At 46.1% G+C, this 13,031-nt stretch overlaps 1 protein-coding gene across 3 annotated transcripts in view; it reads right to left on the reverse strand.

Moving 5' to 3' along the window:
- TP53 (tumor protein p53) overlaps nt 1–13,031 on the reverse strand; it is a 277,553-nt gene that overhangs the window by 74,942 nt on the left and 189,580 nt on the right. For all 3 annotated transcript variants that reach the window (XM_069645384.1, XM_069645368.1, XM_069645375.1), the window contains exon 2: nt 10,263–10,394. In XM_069645384.1, coding sequence (XP_069501485.1) covers nt 10,263–10,333 — 71 coding nt within the window. In that variant the 5' untranslated portion in view covers nt 10,334–10,394. The remainder of the gene's footprint in view (nt 1–10,262; nt 10,395–13,031) is intronic.

Here is a 13,031-nt window from a genome sequence, read left to right on the forward strand (position 1 = left end):
GACACCCATGCCCACTCTGGGGAGGGTTTGGTTTGTGCGCAACGTGGAATATGGCTGGTTATTTACAACCATCCGTTTGAAAACAAAGCACCGTTGGCTGGGACTAGAGGCAGGCTAGGGAGACCAGGATCCAGCCGGTCCATCCTACTATTAGAGAGGGTTCTGGGATTAATCCTTCATCTTGTGGCCGAGCAAGTTTGCCCCTGTTGGGGAACAGGGGCGAAACTCCCGGTCACCTTTTTTTTGTTATTACCTTCATTTACATCTACACTGCCGAATCTTGGAAATGATGGAACGTCTGTCAATTGGCCCGGCACCCCCTCCCTCCCCCTCCCAGGTGAATCCAGACTAATCAGAAAGACGCTCAATTTATACTACGGAAAAAGGCTCCACACATCAAGCGCACACTTGAGCACATCAGGGCTGCCAGACAACCATACTCTGACAGTACCACAGCAGCTCTGTACTCCATGAAAACTTGCTTCTCATCATAGCCGGCTCTCTCATTGTGCTTGATAAAAACGAGGATAGCACAGGGGCATTGTGCTTGCCTTGGGAACTGGACGATGCCGTACCCGATGCCGGACCCAACCAGAATTCAATCCATGGTCAAGTGCTTCGTTTCTTCTGAACCCTAAACCTACTTTTCCCCAGTTTTACTTTCTTTCCACAGACCAAACCTGGGTTACCACTGACCGGGAACCAGTACACCATTATCCATACAGCGAACGGCACGGCTCTCATGCATGTTCACAAGTCTGACAATAGTTCTAAAAGTCGGCATTTTATAAGCATAGGCGTTATCATCACACAACTGAGAATTTCAGCAATGTACAAATTAAAATTAGCTTAATAAAACCCCTACATCAATAAAAGGGGGATTTGGCAGGTTTCGGGTAGGTGGCAGCATTTCTTAACAGCGAAATGAAAATTAAGAGGGACAGTTCTCATTGGGAGTTGGAAGAGCCATTTCAAAGCAACCTCTGGAACGGCTTGCCGTTTCCAGAGTCAAATAAAGCACCCAGGGAAGGGTTCAAAATGGAGGGGCGCTGGGAGCTATTTAGCTCCCGCTTGTGGCGGGGCGCTGGGAGCTAGTTGGCTTGACACCAACAGCTACCAGGAGCTACCTTCGGCTCCACTGGCCAACTAATCCCGAACAAACGCACCTATGTGGATGCAAGCATTAGGATATACAATATGTACAGCATAAAGAGAGGGCGGGGGGAGGGAGGTCATAAATAATGAACAAAGATATGTTGTGATTTGCGGGACCCCATGTACTAGCTCTTGGTTTCTCAGTGGGAGCACCCGGTCATGGGGTAGTTCGCACTTGACCCAGGAGCTGCTTTTAGCACCGGCTTATCAAATCCTAGTTTCGATCCCTGCAGGGCACATTGAGATGCACTAGGAGGTCCATTGGTCGGTCAGATGCGTTCTGGACCATCACTCAAGAACACAGATATAGAGGCCAGTTTCCAGGTCAATAATGGCTGGCGTATACTACACAGTAACTACAGTTAGGCGGTTCAGTGCAAGTGTGCGACGGAATTGGTATCAGGTAATATATCAAATTTAGATTTATTTGCATGGTGATATTTGAGGGGACCTTATTACATGGAACCTGAGAATCGATAGTAAGGCAGACAGCCCCACTGTGTCCAAAACAGATGGTAATCGCTAGAGGCCCGGCCAGCACTGCTGTGGACCAAAGAAGGTACTTTTTTAATTCCTGGAAATAACTCCTGTGTTACATGGAAATATAATAAACCAGAGACGTAACCCCAGTGAGCTCCTTAACAATTTCCACGATCATTGGTTCACAGCACACACCCCCAGCATACGCTGAACTCTTCAGCATGAACTGGCCGAGATCTCGGGTAATTTATTGTTCACTTGTTAGGCGCTTATACAGCAAGTAAAATCTGTTTCAAAGCGCCCACAGGGCAACAGGGAGGGGACAAGGGGATGCGATACATTAAAATACATACACAATATTAAATACAGCGGGGGCAAAACGAACCTACTATGTATGCCTTGCGAGTGTTCAAAACGTGCAGATGGGAGGGGAAAGGGGATAGGTGCCAGAGTGCTCATGGGTTAGCAACAGGAGAAGTGCAATGCATGGCAAGTGCAAGCCTCCAGGTTGGAGGAAGTGTCGAGGCAAGTGCCGAGGATAGGCACAGGCTGGGGGTGATTTTGGTGTGGGAGGTCAGGGCCCCCGAGGATGCATAAGGGCCCTAGACACCAAACAAGAAACTGACATTAGAAGAGGAGAGGGGAGGGCTATTCCAAAGAAGGGAGCCAGCTGAGGAAAACAATCGAACTCCTGAACTCTGTTTAGCAAAACACTTTACACATGTTGATGCCAGAGGGGAGCAGAGGTTTGGAGGGGGCTATTTAGTAAGAGAGTTGCAGATAGGATCCTGGCCCCAGACAGCCTTGTGGATGATACAGAGGGATCCAAATTTAATCCGTGAAGCAACCAGGAGCCAGTGAAGACAGGGCAGAGAGATGCGGGCAGTGGGCTTGAGGTCAAGGATAAGTCTCATGCCCTAGTCTGGATTAGCTGGACTGGTTACAGAGTGGACAAAGGTAGATTTAAGGAGGCAGCCATTTCAATAGTCAAGCCTAGAGAGAACCAGGGATCGGGTAACACTGAGCTTCTGGAAGGAAGGTGAGAAAAGGTAAAATTCCTTTGAGAAGGAAGAGCTGAAAGTGGGACTTCTTGGCAATGTCTGGAGTGTGAGGGAGGCAGAAGAGAGGAGTCGAAGAGGAAGGTATCTGGCTTCAGAAGGAGTGGGTGGGGGGAGGGGGTATGGAGGAAGGCCAGAGTGAAGGGAAGAAGTCGGGAGCAGGGGTCCCAGTGGGTACGATCTGTGTTTTGCTGGCATCGAGACAGCAATCATTGACTGGATGGCACAAAGGCAGTCAGGGATGATGGTAGGTGCAAGAAGGTCAGCGGGATGTTTGAAGAAGAGTTGGGGTTCGTCTGCTTAACACTGGAAGTTGAGGGAGAAGGAGGACATGAGTGCCAGCTGAGTAAGGTAGATGTTAACGAGCCAAAGCGAGAGGATAGAGCCCTGGGGGACACCACAGATGGAGGAGGAGGAGAAGGTGCCCAGGATGACTTGGGAGGAGCGGTCAGTTAGGAAGTTTGCCGGTCCAGTGCCCGCTCCGAGATACCAAGGGTGTCGTGGAGCCTTTGTATGAGGATGGAGTGGTTGACTGCGTCAAAGGCGAGATCAAGAAGGATGAGGACAGCTGGGAAGTTGGAATCCAGGGATGCGAGCAGTTCCTCACAGGGGTTCAGAAGAGCAGTTTTCATTCCGCTGGATGCTCGGAATCCAGATTCATGATCATGGAGACCACTAACCAGTTCAGTGTGAGAGTCGCGTTGAGGCAGGGCCAACTTCTCCAGCAGTTTCCCTAGGAAGGGGTGATAGAGATAGAGCGGCAGTTGGCAGGACAGGTAGAATCTGCTGATGTTTTTTTTAAGGAGGGGGTGCACAAGGGAGTGCTTGAGGGAGGAGGGTAAAGAACCAGTAGCAAAGGAGTGGTTGCAGAGATCAGCTAGTGCAGGGGCAAGGGGCAAGAAGCTATGTTGTCCTTGATGGTTCTGGATGAGAAGGGGGGAAAACCTGTTTGGAAGAGACCTTCATGGAGGGGACAACTCTGGTGACTTTTTCAGGTGTGACAGGTTGAAGGAGAAGCAGGAAGGTGAGTGGCCAAGGGAGGGAAGGGGCAGAGGGGTGATTTGGGAGAGGGGGGGGGGGGGGGGAGTAACAAGGCTGGTGTAGTGAGTGGCCAGTGCGTTGCAGAGGGCTGGAGAAGAATAGGGAAGGAGACTGCAGAAGGATTGGCTAGTTCACCCGTGTTGTTGGATGCACCGGATACGCGTGCATGAATGTGGGCCCTTTTCTTGGCACGGATAGATTCTATATTGCCTCTTCCGTTCCACAGCTCTGCGCTTTCGTTTCAGAGTCGTACCAGGTGTTGCGCTTAGAAGGGGGTTTCAGGCAGATCCTCATGACTGGGGCAAGAATGTCAAGGGTGTTGGTGACGGACAGGTGGAAGTTACCGAGAGCAGCGTCGGTTGGAGGGTCCGAGTTGGGGGTGTGGGAGAGAATAAATCTGAACGGTTTCATTTCAGGAGCGGGAAAGCCTCGGCCACTACGGCTTTGAAACCTGCTTCCAGACAGGTATGTAGAAAAAAAGAATTATAGAAACCAGTGGTTGGGGTTATTTGTGCAAAGAATGCACACTTTCTCTACCTTTTTAAAAATGTCATATGGTTGCTTCATAGAGATATAATTTTGCAAGCGATTCTTTAAGCAAAAAGCATAGTGGTCCATATGGTTTATAGTGACATTTTCGAACAACATTTGGCCGAAAGTCAAAATGTCGAGAAAAAAAGTCATTCACCAAATGAGATTTTGACTGGACACCGGTCCATATACTACTCCCAACCGTAGATGCAACTTGCAAATCAAAACTGTACTCACACAAACCTCTTAAAATGTGTTTAAATCGCATGACATTCAGACACAAAAAAGAACCCACATGCAGCCAAAATTGAGGCCTGGTGAGGAGTACCTCACTAATGGCCAAATAAGAAAAATGCTCTTCTTGCCAAGATATCTTTTGATACATCTACAAACCCACATCTACAAACCCACATATTCAGGTTTAGCCAAAATCGATGTTCCCTTTTGCAGGCCTATGCCACTGGCGAGGGACGATGGACTCAGTGTGTATATCTGCAAGGGACATTCTGGGGCCGATTCATGGAATTTGTGCGCTGAAAAAAAAAAAAAGATCCATTCTGCCCGCAAATCCCCATTTGTTAAACAGGGATTTCAGGGCAGAATGGCACACAAATCCCCATTTTTCGGCGCACAAAATTACATGAATCAGCCCCTCTATGTCTAGCTAGTAGTTTACAAATTTATTATGCCAACTTTCTTCAGAGAGGAAGCCATATGTTGAAGTACTTCGATTTTCTGTTAAAGGTCAAACTACTTCCATGCTTAATTTCGATAAAAAAAAAAAAAAAAAAACGGAAATACAAATGGTATGCCTTGTGTTTTTCACGTCTGACCAAAACCTAAGAGAAGCAACCGAATCTGTACTACTCCCAATCGGGCCACAGGAGCCGGGAGACCTTCAAGGAATATACAAATACCAGCTTGGGTACCCGGCGTGGCCCATTTCCTGATCGAGTGGTGTCTCATATGCCCTCGAGGAGGTTGCTCTTGTCGGCAAGTCTTGCTTCAAGTTGCTCTGGCATCTCATTTGCCCTGGAGAAAGTTGCTCTTGTCCTCTGGTCGGCCAGTCATGCTGCCGTTTGTTGTTGCGCTTTAGAAGCTCTTGATATTGATTTTCGCTTTGCATCAGATGGACCTTTTCCAAGTGTTGTTTGTTTGTTGTGCAGCACGTTTCAGTCACTACATGGCTTCAGCACATTTTAGAAAATGTCCAAGAAAGATTGATAGATTACTTAATTCATTCACGAGAAGAGAGCAAACTGTAACCTTGCCATTTCCAATATTTGTAGTGGCGTGATATATTTTATAATCCCTTTAAAATGCTTTAATAAACTGCATACAGTTGTAATACATTTCAAAGTAATAACACCACATCAAACAGTTTGCTGCTTCAAACACTTCCAAATGTTGCCTCCTTCTAGTACCTACTGTAGTGAATCGGGGTGAGCATCAGTAAATGACGGTATCCACGGAGTCAATTTTTTGCATCCAAACAGCCTACAATCTTGCCCAAGACAAAGGAGGATCTGTGCAAAATTTAGTAGCAGTGGGTTCAACTGTGTGGATTTGTATAGCCGGACTAACGTACAGACACACATCCAACATTATTTTTGCATATAAGATTTTTGCATCCAAACAGACTAGGGTGTGGATTTGTATAGGCGGCCAAACATCCACACATTCAGTATATATATATATATATATATATATATATAGAAAGACTGTCTGCAGGATCAGGAATTCCTATGTGGCTCTACAACCAGGAGACATTTTAAATAAGGCAACCTACAGAAATCTTGGATTTCCCGACAAGGTTTTGAGATTTTGCTTAACTAAAGTGTGCCAAAAACGGAAGCACTGGGTGTAATTTACGTGTGCTTACAAAAGAATCTATGAAAACCTATTCCCCTTCTCCCCCACACCAATCTGTGATGTGTGTTCAGACACAGGCCCAGATGTTTAGGAAACAAAAAAAATCCTGCTCTATGCAAGTTTCCTGGGCAGCCAAAATGTCTGTATCTAGTACTTTGAATATACTTAAGTCATGGAACACATGCCTGCAATATTTGGTCACTGGATAAAGAACCGAAATAATAAATTCTGGACCGGTCAGGAGGACAGCAAGGGCAGATGATAATACCATTGCTGATCTACATATATTGGATCTAGATTGATAAGGACAGAGGATAGCCCTTGTATGAATTTAAGCCATAGAGGTCTGCAACACAGCAATCTTAAAGAAGCGGGGTGTCTCAGACGGAATATTTTGCACATTTAAAAAACAAATAATATAAATGTTTCATGTTGCATTTGGCAAAAGGAGGATAACATTAGCGGCCTGAACCACAGAAACTCTTATTATTGGTCACATGATCGTGTTCAGGATTGGCAAATGTGACCTATTTGCATCAGTGACAAATGTATGAGGGCGACTCATTTGATAATTTCAGAATAAATGTGGCTAAGAGGACGCACTCCCTTTTTGAAATATACACAAATGTGGATATAGGGTGGAACACATTGAATCAGAGGAAAAGGGAGATTTTAGGATCATTGCTTAAAAAGGCAAGTAACAAATACATTTATTTCAATCGCAGATAAAACCTAGGGATAGGGGTGTGGTATCCCAGGAGGATAACCAAGGCTCGGCCAGAAGGACGGAAGACTCTTGATTGATAGCAAATAATGTCTCATAAAATACTGTCTACGTGAACTGGAGAATGGTACAGTATTTTGTATTGCAAAGGCTATGGACAAGCAACCATTAAGAAAACATTTGCTGTGACTACTGCCCATGTGCCCCCAAAGCCGATGGGCCCATAGGTTCAGATACCATCTGTTAGGGAAAATTCTCTTCTATGGCTAATTTCCCTTACCTATAGAGTCCCCCAGCAGCTTTGCTGGATTTGAGGGGTTTATTCTTTTCTCCTGCTAAGAGTGAGACCCCCCCCCCCCCCCACTCTTAGACAGTTTGCTAGTGTGAGTTTTAGGCTATGTTGTGTGCTTATGGTCTATGGGATTTTCTCACCCTCATATGAATCATCTTTTTACATGTGTGGTACACATCACCCTCCGTGCCGTACCACAGGGGTGTCATAGTGACACGCCACCCAACCCCCCCCTACCCCCCCCCCCGACATAGGCTCCATACCCTGGGACTGAATACTGTCTCCCTGGGCATGTAAAGTTGCCATTGACCCAAACCAGTACAAACCATTTTACTATGGAAGTACTAAAGGGTTAATAGTTTTCCCTAGTGTTCATTTTTGAGGGGGTACCGTACAGTCCCTCTCTCAAAAGTTTCTGGCTGGTGGCAGTGGTTTCTACTGTAACTATTCGACTGCAAATATTTTCCTATGGGATTTTCCCATTGTTCGAGGCTACCACTTTTACTGACAGCCTCCAACATACCGCCGGTTTATTTTAATATTAACTTTACTCTGGTAGGTTTTTATTGTCAGAACTTTTATAATATTTCTTTCTCGAGTCTTCCTCTGTAACCCTAACCCAGGTCGGGGATCCTTTGTTAGTCCTTTTGGTGGGCTTCTGCACAAAAGCCCTCCTCTAGGCGCCACTGAGTCTGGGGTAGTCAGGATGTGTGGGAGGGGGAATAGGCATCCTGGACCGGGTTGCCTACGCAACTCAAGTCGCACTCTTCCCTGATAGGCTGTATGAATGGGGGGGTCTTGCTGCATAAAAGCAGGGTCCCGAGGACTGGAGGACAAGACGTTGCCACTGGAACTAAGAAGCTGAAGAGGAGAGAAGCCAAAGACATCTGCAACGACAACCACAGGTGAAGCCCTGTTGCAGATCCTCACCACTTTTCTCCAACGACTCGAGAAGCTCTTCACCTGCTAGAGTCTTCTTCCCTTGAGCTGGTGGGGCCAACCAGTTCGCCAATTGCCTTCCAGGACCTGCCTTGGTCGAATCACCTGTACCAAGCACTAGGAGACTGGATAGCCAGGCACTCGTCCACCACGATTGCGATTAAAGGAGCGTACCTTTTATTCGTCAGGCAGCACCGCGGCTGGTTTCATCCCTAGGCAGTGCAGGAACTTGAACCTTCCTCCACGACGAGAGCCTCTCTTCCTCTGCTGGATCACCCAAACTGCAGGAACTACCGCCACCGCAGGAGCCTCTTCCACTACTAAGGTACATTGTTCCTCCAGGCCACCCTTTTTCGTTGGGTACTGTGTTTTAAATCCCTATCTAACCTACTGGGTTGGCCGCCCCCGTCATCTAACTTTGTCCTTCACCTTCTGCAACCACCTTTTCGAATCGTTAAACACTTGACTGCAGCGACAAGAAACATTTTGCTCCTGGGCACTTTGCTCTGTACCACTGACTCTGGCACAGGCCTATTGACTTTGGCTAAATCTGTTACAACTGCCTTCTCTAGATTACTTTTCACCTAGAAACGCATTGGTGCACTTAACTCTTATAACCACCTTTTCCTTCCCTCTTCTTTAAACTTGTGTAAGTGCAATTTTGCTCGGTTTTCACCTCAGTATTGCATATGCTAAAGTACTGCCTTGCTTAACTTGTTCACAGTCTTCTTGGGAAGTGTTGCTGGTGTGTTAAAGAGCATATTCCTGTATAACTTGTCCTTTCCCTCCCTTTTGAGGAATTGGTAAGAGTGCCATTTTTGCTGGGTTTTCACTGTGCCATTTTGCTCAGTTTTCACTCTGGCTCAAACTTGTCTACAATTTAAATAGGGAGCCGTGTATACTCAACTGATTTAACTTGCTTTTACAATAGTGATGCGTGTGTGTGAACATTAGAGTGTGTAAATATATATATTTTTTTCTTTTTGATACCAAGCTTTGGTCATTGTTTCCTTGTTCCATAGTATTGTAGCCCTAATGTGTAAACCCTGAATACTGCTCATCTCACTCTTGAGATGAGTGACTGCTTAGCCACAGCTACCAACTAATCTTTGTGGTACAGACCGATACCAAAGGGGATTTTCTTGTATATACCTGTAGTCTTAATCTTCTGTAGTGCTCCCTAAGGGAACTGCAGAGGATTCTGCCTAACACCATCCAAACCTTGACCTGTTCTAGACCAATTTCAGATCCAACATGTACAATGCCCAGGTGGCTGAGGAAGGTAAGAGGATGGATGGCAAGCTTGATGTTTACAAGCACAATGGTGGTCTCTTCTAACAGATGAGCACTCTACTGGCACCAAGCATGGAGTACATTTCAAAACGTTGTAGAAGAATGCTGTCCTAACTGGGAATAAGCCAACATTTAAAAAGGGAACTCAGATCCGGTTGACGTAGTGGAAATTATTCTTTGCACGGTTACTTCATTCAGGTACTGATCTCATAAGCGCATGAATATTTCAATCTTGCAAACGTATGCATCATTCTTGCCATGCTACTTATCTTTGTACTAGGGTAATAGAAGTGTTCACAGCAGTGTAAGGCAACTGACATTTTGTCAATACATGTTTGTTACACTGCGCCCCTCAGACACTGCGCCCCTCAGACATACCCCCTTTGGCACACCGACGACTCTGAAATAAGCCTTTGGCAAAACACACTGTTGCTGGTCTTAGCCAAGATCCTTTCGGGATTCATTCCTATGGCCTTTTCGGGAATTCGGAGTAACTGCCATCGAGAAGTCGCTACTTTTTCCAGGAGCAAGTGAAAAGTACGCCTTAAAAAAATAAAAAAGCTTTCTGAAGGGAGGACACCAGAAGGTGTTTTTCCAGCTTCGGCTTCGTTCGTCACAATTCAGAATTTACACCTCGTCGCACAATACTGTTTTTCCATAAGGTTCTGGTTCATCGTTCACAGGCAAGGTTTTTTTGGTTTCCTTAAGCAACGTTGTGCAGTTAAATCGGACACAGACAACTATTCGCCCTTGAAAACCTTGAGCTATTCAGGACAAGTCACACAGCAAGAAAATATAGTTCACCCAGTACCAACCCTACTTCATACATGGGGTGATTGAGAGAGTTTAGAGTAACACTGGGTTTTCCAATACTCACGAGCGCCAAAGCTCCGAGAAGGTCTGTTGGCTCAGAGGTAGTGAATCCATGGTGGTTTCCGATTCGACCATGCCAGGCTCAGGAGGGGGTCCAGCGGCACGGCAGAAGCAGCTGGGAAGAGGGTCAGCAGCACTGGAAGAAAAGAATACTTGTCATCACCGGTACTTTCTCTGGTAAATCTACCGGCCGTAGCATACAAAGTACCCACCGCTTCCTATCCTGCACACAGTATGTGTAAGCAACATTAAGCTGTGCTAATGATATTGTTCAAGTAACGTTTTAAACGCTGCACCGTTCGTAAAGTGATTTAGCACATGCAATTGCTTGTTTTTACCATGCGTAATATACTACGTTCATCTTTTGCCTAGTAAGCATCCATGTATGCCAAGCTCATTGCCTCATTGTGAATATTACAGGCCTAGCATAGACCTCTGGTAAGCACGTAATCATTTGTAAGCATGTAATCATTTAATTGTTTTGCACCAACGCTCCGATTCAATACCAGTACTTTTAACATGTTAACCTAAGGCCACAGGAGCAGTCGGCCTGACCTAGGTACTACCTACTGCACTTTTGTGCCAGTTACCATATTTGTGCTCTGTGAATGATTACCTCCATATAAAAAGGTGCTCACCTTGCTCTCTAGCATGGCGCCAATGCTGCCCTGCTCCAACACGATTCCCCCTACACCCTTCCTCCCTGCCCAAAGGCATACCAGTCCCAGCAGGGAGGCCACCTAGCATGGATCCCACCACTCCACCCTACCCTATGAGTAGGCTCGCTGGTCACTACCCGCCCTATGCCTCTCCCTCTGAGAAACCAGCGGCTAGGAACCAGCTCTGGACACATTTCATCCACTCCCAAAAGGCACCTAGGAAGGCAAACTTACCATGTGCCCTCGCCCTCTGCCACACCTTGTCCCACGATACTGTGTACAATCCATAAAGGATACCAGTGCCCCAAAAAAAACAGTAAACTAATACCAGACCTCCCATTACCAGCCAAATCCAACGTGCCATTATCAATGCACGTTCCATTCCAGCCCACTCCACAGAGATTCATGGCCTGATTTGAGAGCTGGATCTTGGTGTCCTAGCCATTACTGAAACCTGGCTACACGAAGCATCTGGACCAGCCATCTGCCAAGCCCTCCCACCGGGATACACCATATTCCATCAAGATAGAACCTCCAATAAAGGAGGCGGCGTCGCCCTCATTGTCAAGGAATTACTAAATTCTAGACAAATCAAATCTGCGACTACTGAAAATTGTGATAACCTTTGTCAAAATATCCTTGCAAAAATATCCCTCTCACCCAACGACACAATAACTCTCCACATAGTCTACCGCCCTCCGGGTCCCTCACTTGACTTCCAAGGTAATCAACACCAGAGCAATAAGATTTCAATCTGGGATTCAACGACCCGAAAGATAAGAAAGGTAAAGCCTTTGCCAAAGCACTCCTAGACATGGGTTTTATCCAAAAAGTCATTAACCCAACCCACACCAAAAGTCGAATACTGGATTGGATAGCTGATCGCAATTGTGCAGACGAAATTAGCTCTAATACACCACCATCTCCTACACTTCCACCTTCGAGCCACTGCCACAGCTAAACTTAGTCCACCAGTGCCATCAGCCATGGCTAGATCACTAGAATTCTACCTTATATAGAAGCCTCAGCGCTAAAACCCCCGTTCCCTAACAACCCTACAGAGCTTTACAACGCCACTCTCAAAAAAGCAATAGATGCTATCGCCCCATTACAGAATAAAAGAGCTAAAACCATTAAACACGTCAATTCTTAGTTCACTCAAGATCCACTCGAATTAAGAGCCCGTAAACGTGCAGCACTTACCAAATGGCAATCCGGTCCCTCTGATTTTTCACAAGATGACAACAAAACAATCACCAAACAATACAAAAAAAACCATCACAGTAGCCAAAGTGGCTTCCTATAGCCTCAGAATCGACAATGCCAAATCCCAGTCTAAAAATTTGTTTGCAATATTCAAAGAACCTATAGTACCCCCTACATCCACACAACAAACAGTCAAAGACAAAGTGTGGTGCAACAATATTCAACATGCCATGCGACAAAATAAACACCCTTTAGAAAATAATTAAGGTTCACTTTAACACCCTGCCTAAGATCACTGTTCCCGACTCCAGGTCTACAGTCATTGGGCCAGTATCAGGCGACAACTCGTTGAAAACAAACCCAAAGCCCTTTGCTTTCAAAGATAACCGAACCTGAAGTCTTACTGCTCATGAGACATATCAAGCCTTCTCTCTGCAAGGGTGACATCTGCCCAGTGAACTTGATTAAAGACTGCAGAATATCTAGCTCCTTTTCTCACAGCGTTTATTAATGACTCATTCAAGTCAGGTATCGCCCCCCCTTCCCTCAAGTAATCAAGGGTGGACCGTCGCAAAAACAAATATATCTACCCTCCATCCGGACTCCCCTAACATTTACAGGCCAATCACCACCATACATTTCTTGTTAAAATTTTTAGATAAAGCTGCATGTCTGCAGATCCAGTCTTATCTGGAATCGCACAACATCCTGGGGAAAAGGCAATCTGGCTTCCGTCCACGTCATGGCACAGAGTCAACCTTGCTAGCCCTAAAGAATCAGCTACTTGAAACAATGGGCAAAGGGAACCTGCGCTTCTCCTTCTCCTGGCCTTTGGCCGCCTTCAACCTGGTCGACCACAAGATTCTATGCAGACACCTCACGGAGGCTGCTCACTTTTCCCAGGAAGC

This window comes from Ambystoma mexicanum, chromosome 1p, assembly GCF_040938575.1.
Source record: "Ambystoma mexicanum isolate Mex_15411 chromosome 1p, UKY_AmexF1_1, whole genome shotgun sequence".
In the NCBI taxonomy this organism is placed as follows: Eukaryota; Metazoa; Chordata; class Amphibia; order Caudata; family Ambystomatidae; genus Ambystoma; species Ambystoma mexicanum.